The sequence below is a fragment of the Ranitomeya variabilis genome, chromosome 2 (assembly GCF_051348905.1).
Source record: "Ranitomeya variabilis isolate aRanVar5 chromosome 2, aRanVar5.hap1, whole genome shotgun sequence".
NCBI lineage: Eukaryota > Metazoa > Chordata > Amphibia > Anura > Dendrobatidae > Ranitomeya > Ranitomeya variabilis.
This window is the reverse complement of record NC_135233.1, coordinates 1,112,937,171-1,112,955,062: the sequence shown is the minus strand read 5'-3', so window position 1 is coordinate 1,112,955,062 and position 17,892 is coordinate 1,112,937,171. Positions and strand designations below refer to the sequence as shown.

Here is a 17,892-nt window from a genome sequence, read left to right as displayed (position 1 = left end):
TCTCCTCCCATCACCCAGAATCCTCCAGTGTATACTGTATAATCTCCCAGCAGTCTCCTCCCATCACCCAGAATCCCCCAGTGTATACTGTATAATCTCCCAGCAGTCTCCTCTCATCACCCAGAATCCTCCAGTGTATACTGTATAATCTCCCAGCAGTCTTCTCTTCTTTCAACACCAGAATCCTTCAGTGTATATTCTCCGAGCAGTCACCTCTCCGCTTATCACCCAGAATTCCCCATTTTAATCTCCCAGCAGTCACCTCTCCTCTCATCACCCAGAATCCTCTAGTATAATCTCCCAGCATTCTCCTCTCCTCACTCAGAATCCTCCAGTATAATCTCCCAGCAGTCTCCTCTCCTCACCCAGAATCCTCCAGTATAATCTCCCGGCAGTCTTCTCTCCTCCCATCACCCAGAATCCCCCAGTATAATCTCACAGCAGTCTCCTCTCCACTCATCACCCAGAATCCCCCAGTGTAATCTCCCAGCAGTCTCCTCACCCAGAATCCTCCAGTATAATCTCCCAGCAGTCTCCTCTCTGCTCATCACCCAGAATCCCCCATTGTAATCTCCCGGCAGTCTCCTCACCCAGAATCCTCCAGTATAATCTCCCGGCAGTCTTCTCTCCTCCCATCACCCAGAATCCCCCAGTATAATCTCACAGCAGTCTCCTCTCCACTCATCACCCAGAATCCCCCAGTGTAATCTCCCAGCAGTCTCCTCTCCTCCCATCACCCAGAATCCTCCAGTGTAATCTCCCAGCAGTCTCCGCTCATCACCCAGAATCCCCCAGTGTAATCTCCCAGCAGTCACCTCTCCGGTCAGCAGCTCAGTGATCTTGTTGGCCAGTTCTAGGACCTTCTTCTCAGGTGTCGGGGAGTGCAGGGGTTCTGTGATGGGGCTCTGGATCTTGCTCCGTCCTCCGGACATACAGGGGGTCACACGGTCACCGGACGTCTTCTTCACCACCGTGTGCTCCTGTGTACAGTGACAGACGCCGATCACCACAGATTCTATCCATCTTTTCAGTCCTGTTATATTAATAGAGATCATAGTGATCTCATGGGAGACTCTCACCTTTCCCTTTAACAAGTCGATTATCTCCAGGGCGAGGAGTATTATTCTTGCAGTCATGTTGCTGTTGTCCTGGTTGCTCCTCGTTGGGTCATTTTTCATCCTGACGTCCTGGTACTGATCCTTCTGTCCTTCCATGTACTCCCACTCCTCCATGGAGAAATAGACAGCGGCATCCTGACACCTGACAGGAACCTGACAAACATACAGTTAGGTGCAGAAATCATTGGCCAGTGAGGAATCCTTGTGATTTCAGCTCTGAAGGCCGCTAGTTTGGATGTAAAGTGAAACAACGGAGATGTAATCGAAGTGGAGACTTTCAGGTTTATTTAAAGGGGAGGAAAAAAAAATCTCTTGTGAAACATTTAGGAATTGCAGCCTTCTTTCTACAAATCCTCATTTCAGGGGCTCAAAAGTAATTGGACAAATTAACTGTCCTGTAAATAAAAAGTTCATCATTAATCCTTTGTAGCAATGATGGCCTGATGTCTGGAGGCCATGAACGTCACCATCGCTGCTCTCCTACTTTGCGAGGCTTTGCCTCCTTTCCTGCAGAGACTTCAGTTGTCGCTTGTTTGAGGCTCGTTCTGCCTTCAGTTTTGTCTTCAGCCTGTGAAATGCGGCTCGATGGGGCTGAGATCTGGTGATGACTCGACCATTGTAGAATACTCCACTTTTTTGCAGGATGTTTTGGGTCATTGTCTATCTGTTCTGTGAAGAACCGTCCAATCATCCTTGCTGCAATTGGTTGGATCTGAGCATAAAGTATCGCCCTGTACACACAGAATTCATCCGGCTGCTTTTGTCTTCAGTGACATCATCAATAATCACTAGTGACCCGCTGCCATTAGAAGCCACGCATGAACGCACCATCACAAGTCCTTGTGATTTCAGCTCTGCAGGTCGCTAGCTTGGATGTAAAAATAAACAACTGAGATGTAATTGAAGCGGAGACTTTCAGGTTTAGTTAAAGAGGTTGAACAAAAATCTCCTGTGAAACGTCTGGGAATTGCAGCCATCTTTCTGCAAATCCTCCTCATTTCAGGGGCTCAAAAGTAATTGGAAAAGGAAATTTCCCATAAATAAAATGTTCATTTTTAGTCCTTTGTAGAGAATCCTTTGCAGCAATGATGGCCTGAAGTCTGGAGACCGTGGACGTCGACATCTGTGATCTCTTCCTGTGTGAGGCTTTGCAGCAATTGGTTGAGATCTGGTAATGACTCGGCCATTGGAGAATATTCTACTTCTTTGCGTTTGCAGGATATATTGTGTCATTGTCCAGCTGTCCTGTGCATTTGATTGAATCTCAGCTGAAAGTATCTCTATGTACACACAGAATTAATGCGGCTGCTTCTTTCTTCAGTCACATCATCAATCACCACTAGCGATCCGGGGCCTTTGGAAGCCATGCATGCCCTCGCCATCACACCACCTCCACCATGTGTTGCAGAGAATGTGCTGTGCTTTTTTGTATCAGGAGCCATTCCAAGCCTTCTCCATACTTTCTTTTTCCCATCCCTCTGATACACAGGCTGAGGTTCGTTTTATCTGCCCAAAAAAATGCTTTTCCCCAACTGGGCAGCTTCTTTAGCTGTTTTTGGCAAAGTCTAATCTGGCCAATTTTCAAGCAGATTAATGGTTTGCACCTTGTGGTGACCCCTCCGGATTTACTCTTATGAAGTCTTCTCTTTATGGCAGACTTAGATACTGATTGACCAACTTTTTTAGAGAGTGCTCCTCACTTGGGTGGTTGTAGATGATTTTTTTCTGCAACATGGGAAGGATTCTGCCATCATCCATCACTGTTGTCTTCCGTGGATGTCCAAGACTCTGAGTCCCTGACCTCTCCAGTGTGCTCTTTTCTATTTCTGCTCTCTCAGATGTTTTTTTCTTCAGTCTAATGATGGTCTGCTTCACTTACATTAAGAGCTCTTTTGACCTCATGTTGTGGGTTCACAGCAACAGAATCCAAATGCAAATGCCACACCAGGAATCAGCTCCAGACCTTTTACCTTTTTAACTGATGATGGATTAACGAGGAAAAATCCCATGCAGCCCATTACAGAGCTGAGATGATTGTCCAATTACTTTTGGTCCCTTGAGAAAGAAATAACTACATGCTAATGTCAGGACTCTGAACATTTTTTACCTTTTGTGCATTACTGCCCTTTTCCAACATAGCGTCTTTAGTCTCATGTGCACTTGTCTTCCTGCTATAAAACTTCACCCCAGCCTTCAGTCTGTGCTAGATTATTCTGCTTTGCATCCAGCTCCTGATTACTCCCTGGCCTTGCACCTGCACCTGCTCCTGTGAACCAGTGTTGGAGATCCTGCCACTCTGCTCTGAGTTCCTGCTGCATACACCAGTGTTCAGTAATCCTCCATCTGCTGCTCGTGTTACTTCCATCTGCATTTGCTGGACATGTAAGCTGTTTCTGCTCTGCAAAACCTGAGACTATTAACCAGGCCTCCCTGGTTAAGCTAAGATATGATTTGAACTGCCTAATAGCATATCTATCTGTGTCTGGACTAAGTCAAGGATCTATTCGTGTCAAGTTTCCTCAAGAATAACTGTGCTTCATAGACTTTCTGTTTGTTTGCATCTACCTCTGAAGTTTCCTATAGACTGCTAAGCTGCGTTTATTATTTGCACCAAGTGTTGTGGACTTGAGTTTCTCTCTGCACCTGTTTGAATCACCGTGTGATAATATAAACTTTACCACTTATGAAACTGTGTCCTGTTGTCTTGTTCCATGCAAAGAGTCTCCTGAATTATCCCCTATAATTATTACAGGATAATGTAGCCATATTAAAAAAAAAAAAAAAAAAAAAAGGAGACTGTTGGAACAATGACTGCAGAGAGCAGATTAGAGCAGGTGTTTTCCATAATTAGATCACTGCAGAAAGATGTGGAAGGTCTGCAAAAGAAGTTTGGAAGCTTTGAACACAATCAACAAGTGTTTGGACAAACATTGCAGGACTTAAGCAATCGCATGGCAGCCCAGGAAAACAAACTTGCTGGCATAGAGTCCCAGTATGGACGGGCTTTTCAGGACATAAGCACGCAAATAGCTGCACAAGTGACTTTACCCTCTGGGCAACCGCCACCAGTTAGCCCACCTAAGTTGCCCCCATTCAGATTTAATGGTGATCGCGACAAATTTCATGGCTTTGTGAATTAATGTATGCTATATTTTGATGTGCATGCTGACCGTTTTCCTACTGATAGATCCAAAGTATTGTGTGTAATAATGCTGCTGACCTCACGAGCGCTCGCCTGGGCGAATCCGATGATTGAGTCTCGTGACCCACGGTTAAATGACTTGGATGATTTCTTGGCTGCTATGGCATTAATGTTTGATGACCCTAATCGCCATGCAACCGCTGAATCTGCTTTGTTGTCTTTACGCCAGGCTAAACGTTCTGTTATTGAGTATGCCACTGAATTCAGGAGATTGGTGGTAGATACCAATTGGGACAGTTATGCACAATTGCCTATTTTTAAAAGGGGTCTGTCTAGTATTATAAAAGATGAACTAGCCCGCTCTGAGTCACCACAAGCGCTAGAGACATTTATACAGCATTGTGTGCGCATAGACATTCGCCTTACTGAGCGTAGGCAGGAGAAATTTGCTGCATATAACCGTATTTCTAACTTTTCCCTTCCTTCCAAAGAGCCTGCAGGTAAAACATCTCGGGAAGTGGAGGAGGTGCCCATGCAAATTGATTCCGTTCAGAGACGCGAGATCAATGAGCGCCGGGAGCATCGCCTTCGTGAAAGTCTATGTTTCTACTGCGGTCAGTCTGACCACTTCTTGATCAATTGTCCTAAGTGTCCTAGACGGCCTAACAAGGTGCTAGCAGCAATAGGAGAGTATGACAACTGTGATGATAAATCTGACATCTCTGAACGTAGCCTGCCTTTAAACGCTGTATTCCATTCACTTTCTATGACTTCACCCCCCAAGGAGCTGAAGGAAAAGAACTCTCACTGTTCTCTCCCTATTAAGATCCTGTGTTCAGGACAGTGGATTTCCAGTTCAGCTATGATTCACTCTGGTGCAGGTGGCAATTTCATGGATATCGCATTTGCCAAGGAACATGGTATTAAAATTCAGCAAAGAGCCTCTCCAATTACTATGGAAACAGTGGATGGGTCACCTTTAATCTCTGGGCCTGTGGATCAGGAGACCGTACCCCTTGAAATTTTGTTGGACCCTAATCATCAGGAGCAACTTTCTTTCTTGCTAATTTCTTCTTCTCATTTTCCTGTGATAGTAGGCATTCCTTGGTTGCGTTCTCAGAACCCAATTATCAACTGGGAGACAAAGGAGATTATCTTTCCAACAAGGAGCAACTGAGCGTTAACAGAAGCTGTCCCTGAGTCCACGGCTACGGAACCACATGTACAGGTATTTTCTTTACCTCCAGCTTATAAAGAGTTCTCTGACATCTGTGACAAGAAGAATGCAGATCAGCTTCCTCCACACAGGCATTATGACTGTTCCATTGAGTTGCTTCCTGGGGCCGATATTCCGTTTGGTCATGTATACCCTTTGGCGGCACCTAAGCTTCAAGCCTTAAAGGAGTATATTGATGAAAATCTGGCCAAAGGCTTCATACGTCCTTCTTCCTCACCAGCAGGGGCACCCATTTTTTTTGTAAAGAAGAAGGATGGGACCCTGAGACCCTGTGTTGACTATCGGGAACTCAATAAGGTAACCGTACGAAACCGTTACCATTTGCCTCTGATTCCCGAATTACTGGAAAGAGTCCGCCATGCTAAGGTGTTCTCTAAGCTGGATCTTCGTGGGGCTTATAATTTGGTGCGTATTCGTCCAGGGGATGAGTGGAAGACAGCATTCAGATGCCGGTATGGACACTTTGAATCTCTTGTGATGCCCTTCGGGCTTTGTAACGCCCCTGCAGCATTTTAACACCTTGTTAGGCTACGTTCACATTTGCGTTGTGCGCCGCAGCGTCGGCGCCGCAGCGCACAACGCAAACAAAAACGCAGCAAAACGCATGCACAACGCTGCGTTTTGCGCCGCATGCGTCGTTTTTTTCATTGAATTTGGACGCAGCAAAAATGCAACTTGCTGCGTCCTCTGCGCCCCGACGCGGGCGCCGCAGCGACGCATGCGGCGCAAAACGCAAGTGCGCCGCATGTCCATGCGCCCCCATGTTAAATATAGGGGCGCATGACGCATGCGGCGCCGCTGCGGCGCCCGACGCGGCGCTGGCCGCAAATGTGAACGTAGCCTAAATGACATCTTCAGAGATTTGTTGGACCAGTTTGTGGTGATCTATTTGGACGATATACTAATCTTTTCTGACTCTCTACAGGAACATGAAGAACATGTCAAAACTGTTTTAAGACATCTGAAAGAGAACCATCTGTATATTAAGCCGGAGAAATGCGAGTTCCATCATTCTGAGATACAGTTCTTGGGTTATATCATCTCTCCCCAGGGGCTGAACATGGAATCTGGTAAGATTCAGGCTATCCTTGACTGGCCGGCACCCAAGAACGTTAAGGAGGTCCAATGTTTTATTGGTTTTGCAAATTTCTACAGATGCTTCATTCGAAATTTTTCTGGTATCGTCCGTCCCATTACTTCCTTGACAAAGACGGAAAAGCCCTTTAAGTGGTCATCACAGGCTCAAGAAGCTTTTGATCGGCTTAAGATCTGTTTCACATCAGCACCGCTGTTGATACACCCAGATCCAACACATCCTTTCATTGTGGAGGTGGACGCTTCTGATAATGCTTTGGGGGCTATTCTCTCCCAAAGAACTGGAGAGAAGGGTCTGCTACATCCTTGTGCCTTCTTTTCCCATAGACTAACCTCAGCAGAGAAGAATTACGATGTGGGAGACAAGGAATTGCTGGCTATTATTGCGGCTTTCAAAGAATGGAGGCATCATCTGCAAGGAGCTGCACAACAGATCATAGTGCTAACTGACCATCGCAATCTAGAGTTCCTTAGATCCGCTAGATGTCTTTCTCCTTGTGAGGCTCGTTGGAACTTATTCTTAAATCAATTTAACTTTGTTATCTCGTACCGTCCAGGTTCTCGTAATGGGAAGGCTGATGCTTTATCCCGAATCCATGCTGCGGATTCCATACCTGGAGCCCCGTCCAAGACCATTCTATCTGATGCCAATTTCATCTGAGTTATCCATGATCAGGACTTCTGGAAGGAATGCAGGGAGGCCTATGAAGGTGATGTATTTCTGGCCAACCCACCTGTGGATATTAATCTTGTCTTTAAGGGGGGCATGTGGTTCAGAGATCGACGTATCTACGTCCCGGAGGTCGTCCGTCTGCAGATCCTCAAGTTGGTACATGACTCCAAGTTGGCTGGTCACAGAGGGGTACAGAAGACACAAGAGTTCCTGAGCCGATTCTTCTGGTGGCCAACTTGCCTGAAGGATACCAAGGACTATGTTCTCTCTTGCGAGGTATGTGCCCGTTACAAGACTCCTCATGTGGCACCTACGGGTCTTCTACAACCATTACCTGTTCCATCCCGCTTTTGGGGGTCTATATCAATGGACTTTATTGTGGAGCTGCCTACATCGGGGGGCATGAATACAATCATGGTGGTAGTTGATCGCCTGACTAAAGCTGCTCATTTTGTTCCGTGCACCGGCCTCCCCTCTGCTAAAGATACAGAGAACTTGGTTATACAGAATGTCTTTCGGTTGCATGGGGTTCCGGATGAGATCATCTCTGACCGTGGAGTGCAGTTCACTTCAAGATTCTGGAAGGGGTTTTGCTCTGCACTCAATATTAATGTCTGTCTCTCTTCCGCTTACCATCCCCAGACAAATGGTCAGACTGAGCGTACCAACCAGACGCTGGAACAATATCTAAGATGCTATGTCAGCCATCTCCAGGATGATTGGTTGGAGTTGTTGCCGTTAGCCGAATTTTCATATAATAATTCTCAGAGCGCCTCCACTAAATTTACACCTTTCTGTGCCAATCTGGGTTATCATCCGTGTATCTTACCTAGGTCTCCAATTAATTCTCCAGTTCCAGCAGTGGAGGAAAGGCTGACTGCGATGAGACAAAATCTGGAGGTTCTGAAGGAATCCCTGACCACAGCTCAAGAACGTTGTAAGAGATCGGCTGATAGATTCCGTAAACCTGCACCCATGTTCAAGGTAGGAGATTCCATGTGGTTAGCAACTAAGAATCTGAAGTTAAACGTTCCTTCACAAAAACTTGGACAGAAATTCATTGGCCCTTTCAAGATCAACAGTATTGTGAGCTCTGTGGCCTGCCGGCTGAAGCTACCTAGGACAATGAAGGTACACCCAGTTTTTCATGTATCTTTACTAAAGCCTGTATCTCCTAATACCTTCCAGGGACGTGTTGTGCCGCCTCCGCAGCCTGTGGTGATTGATGGGCAAGAACAATTTGTGGTGGAGGAAATTATTGATTCCAGGATTCGCAGGAATCGGCTCCAATATCTGATAAGATGGCAGGGATATCCCCTGAGGAAGACTCTTGGGAACCTGTGGAAAACATCAATGCCCAACAGAAGATTTCTCGTTTTCATCAGAGATTCCCTGAGAAACCAGGTCCAGGATCGTCCTGAAGCTGCATCTAAGGAGGGAGTAATGTCAGGACTCTGAACATTTTTTACCTTTTGAGCAATACTGCCCTTTTCCAACATGACGTCTTTGGTCTCATGTGCACTTGTCTTCCTGCTATAAAACTCCACCCCAGCCTTCAGTCTGTGCTAGATTATTCTGCTTTGCATCCAGCTCCTGATTACTCCCTGGCCTTGCACCTGTGAACCTGTGTGGTGATCCTGCCACTCTGCTCTGAGTTCCTGCTGCATACACCAGTGTTCAGTAATCCTCCTTCATCTGCTGCTCATGTTACTTCCTTCTGCATTTGCTGGACATGTAAGCTGTTTCTGCTCTGCAAAACCTGAGACTATTAACCAGGCCTCCCTGGTTGAGCTAAGATATGATTTGAACTGCCTAATAGCATATCTATCTGTGTCTGGACTAAGTCAAGGATCTATTCGTGTCAAGTTTCCTCAAGAATAACTGTGCTTCATAGACTTTTTGTTTGTTTGCATCTACCTCTGAAGTTTCCTATTGACTGCTAAGCTGCATTTATTATTTGCACCAAGTGTTGTGGACTTGAGTTTCTCTCTGCACCTGTTTGAATCACCGTGTGATAATATAAACTTTACCACTTATAAAACTGTGTCCTGTTGTCTTGTTCCACGCAAAGAGTCTCCTGAATTATCCCCTACAATTATTACAGCTAAAGAGCTATAATTCCTAAACACTTCCTCCAATTAGGATGTGAATCCAATCAAATTAAAGCCGAGAGTCAACACTGTAAGCCCAGATTGATTATATAACTGCATCTTATAAATGTCAAAATTTGTGTCACTGACCAAATAATTCTGAACCGAACTGTATACCATCACCACCCAGAATCTTCCATTGTATTACGGTAGCATTTCCCAGCAGTCACCTCTCCAGTCAGCAGCTCTGTGATCTCGTTGGTGAGATCTCGGATCTTCTTCTCAGGCATCGGGGAGTGTGGGGCTTCTGTGATGGGGCTCTCACTCCTGCTCCTTCTTCCGGATACATGGAGATGGATGATGGGAGTCACACAGTCACCTGATGTCTTCTTCTCTATGGTGTAATCCTGTATAAGGAGAGATGCTGATGAATATTACACATAAGGAAACATAAGAACATGACATTTTATGTGTGGTCTCAGCAGCTGCCCATCCATCTCAGCAGGAGAGCTCATGTGGCACTGACTACCTGGATTACTCCCTGCTGTTTGGGAGGTCCGAGGACCCTGGTAGTTGGAGATCGAGAGTCAACAGAAAGCAGCTGCCAGTGGTTTGGTGGTGGTGCTGTCTGGGCCGCTCTGTCAGCAGTGTGCTGGATACAGCCGTGAGGGGTGAAGATAGAAAGATACAGGCAGACAGTGATACAGGAGAATCTTCTATGGAATCCAACTTGGATATAGAAGCCGAGGTGGAATCGGGAACAAAACCTGGTAACTTCTCAGAGAATAACGGGAATCTCTATAAAAGATATTCAATTAACTATACTAACAATGGGTGTCATTTGCCAAAAAGTCATCTCGAGTTTCGTCACTGGGGGTCTATCAATAATAGGAAAGAGAATGAAGGGTGTTGATGTTGATGAGGAATCCTTTTTGTAGACGACCAGGTTTCTTCTCTGCTAAAGTAATTTAGTTTTCTGTAGATCGACAAAGTGACCGATATGGAAAATCAATGTACACAACTGGACATTAGATGTACAGATCTTCTTGAAGGCCCGGAAGGTCAGGACTATATATTTATATCAGGACTGTATGGGAGGAACACATTATCTTTGTCTATATGATTGGTGGAATATATAGAACTGAATTCATTTGTTATTTGCAGCCATTGTATGCGCTTCCAGTGCTTCATTCCACTGGTCATCAGTAAGAGATGGGATTAGGTGCCTCCATTTAACCTCCACAGCCAATTGAGTGGAAGCTATCTTGGAATTTAACAAAAAGGTATACAGGGAGGAAATCACACCTGTAGGTCCCTGGGTTGAAAATATTCCTATTAGTGGACATCTGGCTATTCGCATTCTAGGGAGCGGGAACTGGTACGTTATAGCATGTCTCAGCTGCAGATATCTACAAAAATCTCTGAGGGATTCCAAATTTTATATGACAATGTTCAAATGTTAATAAAATTTTATTTTCAAAAATCTGATTGAGCGTCGTTATACCATATTGTTTCCAGAAACCTGGGTCTTGTAAGTTTTGGAGATGCAAAAATTCAGGATTATCCTAAATCCAAGTCTCCCCGACCTGATCAGAAAATTTCAAAATACGCTTACTTTCCTGCCAAACCTGTATCGCTAGACTATGTGCAAACAGCAAACCCTAGGGTGGTCTGTATAAGCCCTCCAAAATTGCCCATGGTGTACCCCCCAGAAAATGAATAAGATGAGCCTCTGCGTTGCTGACTTTATCATGGACTAACCAATGCTTTAAGTATCGTAGTTGGCCAGCTAGATAATATAGAAAAAGGTCAGGCACCGTGTATCCACCTTCTCTCTTGGGCCTTTGCAAGGAACCAATATTTACTTTAGGGTACTGTCACACAGTGCAATTTTGATCGCTACGACGGCACGATTCGTGACGTTCTAGCGATATCGTTACGATATCGTTGTGTCTGACACGCTACTGCGATCAGACATCACGCTGAGAATCGTACGTCGGAGCAGATCGTTTGGAACTTTCTTTCGTCGCTTGATCACCCGCTGACATCGCTGGATCGTTGTGTGTGACAGAGATCCAGCGATGTGTTCGCTTGTAACCAGGGTAAACATCGGGTAATTAAGCGCAGGGCCACGCTTAGTAACCCGATGTTTACCCTGGTTACCAGCGTAAACGTTAAAAAAACAAACAGTACATACTCACATTCCGGTGTCTGTCCTCCGGCGTCTCAGCTTCTCTGCACTGTGAGCGCCTGCCGGCTGGAAAGCGAGCACAGCGGTGACGCGGTGACGTCACCGCTGTGCTTTCCGGCTATGGTGCTTACACAGTGCAGAGAAGCAGAACGCCGGGGACAGACACCGGAATGTAAGTATGTACTGTTTGTTTTTTTTACGTTTACGCTGGTAACCAGGGTAAACATCGGGTTACTAAGCGCGGCCCTGCGCTTAGTAACCCGATGTTTACCCTGGTTACCCGGGGACTTCGGCATCGCTCCAGCGCCGTGATTGCAAAGTGTGACCGCAGTCTACGACGCTGGAGCGATAATCATACGACGCTGCGACGTCACGGATCGTGCCGTCGTAGCGACGTAAATTGCACTGTGTGACAGTACCCTTAGGCCTAGAGGAGCCCCATATAAACGCTGCCGTTAAGCTATGCATTTTCTTAAAGAAACCCTTTGGGACTTTAATTGATGTATGTTCCAACATATATAAACACTTTGGGAGGATTATCACTTTAATTAGACCAATTCTGCCCTACAGATAATGGGAGTCTAGACCATATCTCAAACTTTTTATTCATCATATCCTCGAGGGGATATATATTGTCTCCAAGATCTTTAATTGGATTTTGGTTAATTACAATGCCCAAATATTTAAATGTTTTTACTACTTTTAAACCAAACAACACGGGTACTGCTATATTATCCACTATTGCCATAACCACCAATTTGCTCCAATTAATTTTAAGACCCGACAATTCTCCAAAGCAATTAATAAGGTCAATCTCTCTAGGAAGGGACTGTCCAATCTTATCCAGGAAGAGCGCCAGGTCATCCGCATATAATCCTGCCTTATCCACCCTAGAGTTTATGTCGATTCCCTCCACCAAATGATCTTGTCTAATTTTAAGTGCAATTGGTTCAATTGCCAGTGCAAAGAGCATTGGGGATAGTGGGCAGCCCTGTCTGGTGCCCCTGCTCAGAGTGAAATACTCCGATAGCACGCCATTTACCATTAGCTCTCGGCATGCGATATAACAATTCAATCCATTGGCAAAATTTAACAGAGAAACCAAATTTCAGAAGCACCCGTTGCAGAAATTTCCACTCCAATGAATCAACGGCCTTTGCAGTATCTAAAGAAGCTATTGCCCAAGGCCTTTTATATTTATGGCCTATCTGCGTCAGCACCTGCACTCTTCTTATATTAGAGGAGGTAGATCTTCCTGGCATAAAACCAGTTTGGTCCTCATGTATAATACCCAGTATTACAGCCATCAGTCTATTAGCAATAAGTTTCATAAGCATTTTATAGTCAGTATTGAGCAAGGATACGGGACGGTAAGAATCACACTCCTCAGCAGGCTTGTCAGGCTTTGGGATCACCACAATAGTGGCATCATAAAAGGATTGGGGGAGCGAATGTCCTGCTAGTGCTTCAGATAGGGTCTGCAACAGAATAGGCCCTAATTGGACTAAATATCTTTTATAAAGCTCCGTGGGCATACCATCAGGTCCGGGAGTTTTTCCATTAGAAAGGGACATGGTTGCTTCCCAGATTTCCTCCAAAGTGATATCCCTATCCAAGAATGCCTGGTCCTCATCAGAAAGTGTAGGAAATTCAATCTGGTCTAAATATTCATCAATATCTTCTACAGTAAGGTTTACTTGAGAATTATACAACTCTTTTACCCCTTCCCGACCTGTGACGCCACGTAGGCGTCATGAAAGTCGGTGCCAATCAGACCTGTGATGCTTATGTGGCGTCATGGAGGGATCGTGTCCCTGCAGATCGGGTGAAAGGGTTAACTCCAATTTCACCCGATCTGCAGGAACAGGGGGAGTGGTACTTTAGCCCAGGGAGGGTGGCTTCACTCCCCCGTGGCTACGATCGCTCTGATTGGCTGTTGAAAGTGAAACTGCCAATCAGAGCGATTTGTAATATTTCACCAAAAATAACGGTGAAATATTACAATCCAGCCATGGCCGATGCTGCAATATCATCGGCCATGGCTGGAAAACCTAATCTGTCCCCCCCCACACCCACCGATCTCCTCCCCAGTGCTCCGTTACGTGGTCCGCCCCCCTAAGTCGTCCTGTCCGCTCCTCCGTCCTCCTGTCCGCTCCCCCCGTGCTCCGGTCCCCCCCCCCCCGTGATCCGATCACCCCCCTTCATACTTACCGGGCCTCCCGGTGTCCGTCCGGCTTCTCCATGGGCGCCGCCATCTTCCAAAATGGCGGGCGCACGCGCACTGCGCCCGCCGAATCTGCCGGCTGGCAGATTCGTTTCAGATGTATTTTGATCACTGCAATATAGCCTATCACAGTGATCAAAATGAAAAAAATAGTAAATGACCCCCCTTTATCACCCCCATAGGGACAATAATAAAAATAAATAAAATATATATATATTTTTTTTCTACTAGGGTTAGGGTTAGAACTAGGGTTAGAATTAGGGGTAGGGTTAGGGTTAGGGATAGGGTTAGGGCATGTGCACACAGTGCGGATTTGGCCGCGAATCCGCAGCGGATCGGCCGCGGATCCGCAGCGGATCGGCCGCGGATTGGCCGCGGATCCGCAGCGGATTGGCCGCGGATCCGCTGCGAATTCGCCGCTGCGAATTCGTAGCAGTTTTCCATCAGGTTTACAGTACCATGTACACCTATGGAAAACCAAATCCGCTGTGCCCATGGTGCGGAAAATACCGTGCGGAAACGCTGTGTTGTATTTTCCGCAGCATGTCAATTTTGTGCGGATTCCGCAGCGTTTTACACCTGTTTCTCAATAGGAATCCGCAGGTGAAATCCGCACAAAAAAACACTGTAAATCCGTAGGTAAAACGCAGTGCCTTTTACCTGCGGATTTTTCAAAAATGGTGCGGAAAAATCTCACACGAATCCGCAAAGTGGGCACATAGCCTTAGGGTTAGGGTTGGAATTAGAGTTAGGGTACCGTCTCACAGTGGCACTTTGATCGCTACGACGGCACGATCCGTGACGTTCCAGCGATATCCATACGATATCGCTGTGTCTGACACGCAGCAGCGATCAGGGACCCTGCTGAGAATCGTACGTCGTAGCAGATCGTTTGGAACTTTCTTTCGTCGCTGGATCTCCCGCTGTCATCGCTGGATCGTTGTGTGTGACAGCGATCCAGCAATGCGTTCGCTTGTAACCAGGGTAAACATCGGGTTACTAAGCGCAGCGCCGCGCTTAGTAACCCAATGTTTACCGTGGTTACCAGCGTAAAAGTAAAAAAAAAAAAACCGTACATACTCACATTTCGGTGTCCTTCAGGTCCCTTGCCGTCTGCTTCCCGCTCTGACTGAGCGCCGGCCGTACAGTGAGAGCAGAGCACGTCACCGCTGCGCTCTGCTCTCACTGTACGGCGGCACTCAGTCAGAGCGGGAAGCAGACGGCAAGGGACCTGAAGGACACCGAAATGTGAGTATGTACGGTTTTTTTTTTTTTTACTTTAACGCTGGTAACCACGGTAAACATCGGGTTACTAAGCGCGGCCCTGCGCTTAGTAACCCGATGTTTACCCTGGTTACCCGGGACCTTGGCATCGTTGGTCGCTGGAGAGCGGTCTGTGTGACATCTCCCCAGCGACCACACAACGACTTTCCAACGATCACGGCCAGGTCGTATCGCTGGTCGTGATCGTTGGTAAATCGTTATGTGAGACGGTACCCTTAGGGTTGGAATTAGGGCTAGGGTTGGAAATAGGGTTAAGATTAGGCTTGTGGTTAGGGTTAAGGATAGGGTTAGGGTTGTGTTGGGGTTACAGTTGTGGGTAGGGTTGGGATTAGGGTTAGGGTTGGATTTAGGGTTACGGGTGTGTTGGGGTTAGGGTTGTGGTTAGGGGTGTGTTGGGGTTAGGGTTGTGATTAGGGTTATGGCTACAGTTGGGATTAGGGTTAGGGGTGTGTTGGGGTTAGTGTTGAAGTTAGAATTGAGGGGTTTCCACTGTTTAGGCACATCAGGGGTCTCCAAACCCAACATGGCGCCACCATTGATTCCAGCCAATCTTGCGTTCAAAAAGTCAAATGGTGCGCCCTCCCTTCCAAGCCCCGACGTGTGCCCAAACAGTGGTTTACCCCCACATATGGGATACCAGCGTACTCGGGACAAACTGGGCAACAACTATTGGGGTCCAATTTCTCCTGTTACCCTTGCAAAAATAAAAAATTACTTGCTAAAACATAATTTTTGAGGAAAGAACAATTATTTTTTATTTTCATGGCTCTACATTATAAACTTATGTGAAGCACTTGGGGGTTGAAAGTGCTCACCACACATCTAGATAAGAGCCTTTTGGGGTCTAGTTTTCAAAATGGGGTCACTTGTGGGGTGTTTCTACTGTTTAGGCACATCAGGGGCTCTGCAAATGCAATGTGACGCCCGCAGACCATTCCATCAAAGTCTGCATTTCAAATGTCACTACTTCCCTTCCAAGCCCTGACGTGCGCCCAAACAGTGGTTTACCCCCACATATGAGGTATCAGCATACTCACAACAAACTGGGCAACAAATATTGGGGTCCAATTTCTCCTGTTACCCTTGTGAAAATAAAAAATTGCTTGCTAAAACATCTTTTTTGAGGACAGAAAAATGATTTTTAATTTTCACGGCTCTGCGTTGTAAACTTCTGTGAAGCACTTGGGGGTTGAACGTGCTCACCACACATCTAGATAAGTTCTTTGGGGGGTCTAGTTTCCAAAATGGGGTCACTTAGGGGGGGTTTCTACTGTTTAGGCACATCAGGGGCTCTGCAAACGTAACATGATTCCCGCAGACCAGTCCATCAAAGTCTGCATTCCAAATCGTCACTACTTCCCTTCCGAGCCCCGGCATGTGCCCAAACAGTGGTTTACCCCCACATATGGGGTATCAGCGTACTCAGGAGAAACTGGACAACAACTTTTGGGGTCAAATTTTTCCTGTTACCCTTGGGAAAATTAAACAATTCTGGGCTAAAAAAATATTTTTGAGGAAAGAAAACACATTTATTATTTTCACGGCTCTGCGTTATAAACTTCTGTGAAGCACTTGGGGGTTCAAAGTGCTCACCACACATCTAGATAAGTTCCCTTGGGGGGTATAGTTTCCAAAGTGAGGTCACTTGTGGGGAGTTCCTACTGTTTAGGCACATCAGGGGCTCTGCAAACGCAACGTGACGCCCGCAGAGCATTCCATTAAAGTCTGCATTTCAAAACGTCACTACTTCCCTTTCGATCCACGACGTGTGCCAAAACAGTGGTTTACCCCCACATATGGGGTATCAGCGTACTCAGGAGAAACTGCACAACAACTTTTGGGGTCCAATTTCTCCTGTTACCCTTGGGAAAATAAAAAATTGTGGGTTAAAAAATCATTTTTGAGGAAAGAAAAATAATTTTTTATTTTCATGGCTCTGCGTTATAAACTTCTGTGAAGCACTTGGGGGTTCAAAGTGCTCACCACACATCTAGATTAGTTCCTTGGGAGGTCTAGTTTCCAAAATGGGGTCACTTGTGCGGGAGCTCCAATGTTTAGGCACACAGGGGCTCTCCAAACGCGACATGGTGTGCGCTAATGATTGAAGCTAATTTTCCATTCAAAAAGCCAAATGGCGTGCCTTCCCTTCCGAGCCCTGCCGTGCGCCCAAACAGTGGTTTACCCCCACATATGGGGTATCATCGTACTCAGGACAAACTGGACAACAACATTTGGGGTCCAATTTCTCCTATTATCCTTGGGAAAATAAAAAACTCCGGGCTAAAAATCATTTTTGAGGAAAGAAAAATATTTTTTTATTTTCATGGCTCTGCGTTATAAACTTCTGTGAAGCACCTGGGGGTTTTAAGTGCTCACTATGCATCTAGATTAGTTCCTTGGGGGGGTCTAGTTTCCAAAATGGGGTCACTTGTAGGGGAGCTCCAATGTTTAGGCACACAGGGGCTCTCCAAACGCGACATGGTGTCCACTAACGATTGGAGCTAATTTTCCATTCAAAAAGTCAAATGGCGCGCCTTCCCTTCCGAGCCTTGCCGTGCACCCAAACAGTGGTTTACCCCCACATATGAGGTATTGGCGTACTCAGGAGAAATTGCCCAACAAATTTTAGGATCCATTTTATCCTGTTGCCCATGTGAAAATGAAAAAATTGAGGCTAAAAAAATTTTGTGTGAAAAAAAAGTACTTTTTCATTTTTACGGATTAATTTGTGAAGCACCTGGGGGTTTAAAGTGCTCACTATGCATCTAGATAAGTTCCTTGGGGGGTCTAGTTTCCAAAATGGGGTCACTTGTGGGGGAGCTCCAATGTTTAGGCACA

At 46.0% G+C, this 17,892-nt stretch overlaps 2 protein-coding genes across 3 annotated transcripts in view; one reads left to right on the top strand and one right to left on the bottom strand.

Moving 5' to 3' along the window:
• The window catches only part of LOC143808886 (uncharacterized), a 266,593-nt gene that overhangs the window by 135,117 nt on the left and 113,584 nt on the right, over positions 1–17,892 (top strand). The window lies entirely within an intron of this gene.
• Positions 1–17,892, bottom strand: part of LOC143808884 (uncharacterized) — a 48,479-nt gene that overhangs the window by 6,031 nt on the left and 24,556 nt on the right. Inside the window, exons 3-5 of one of the 2 annotated variants that reach the window (XM_077292054.1) lie at positions 9,586–9,762; positions 1,080–1,271; positions 816–980 (exon numbers count right to left, since the gene is read on the bottom strand). In XM_077292054.1, coding sequence (XP_077148169.1) covers positions 816–980; positions 1,080–1,271; positions 9,586–9,762 — 534 coding nt within the window. The remainder of the gene's footprint in view (positions 1–815; positions 981–1,079; positions 1,272–9,585; positions 9,763–17,892) is intronic. The other variant, XM_077292055.1, reaches the window with a different exon arrangement.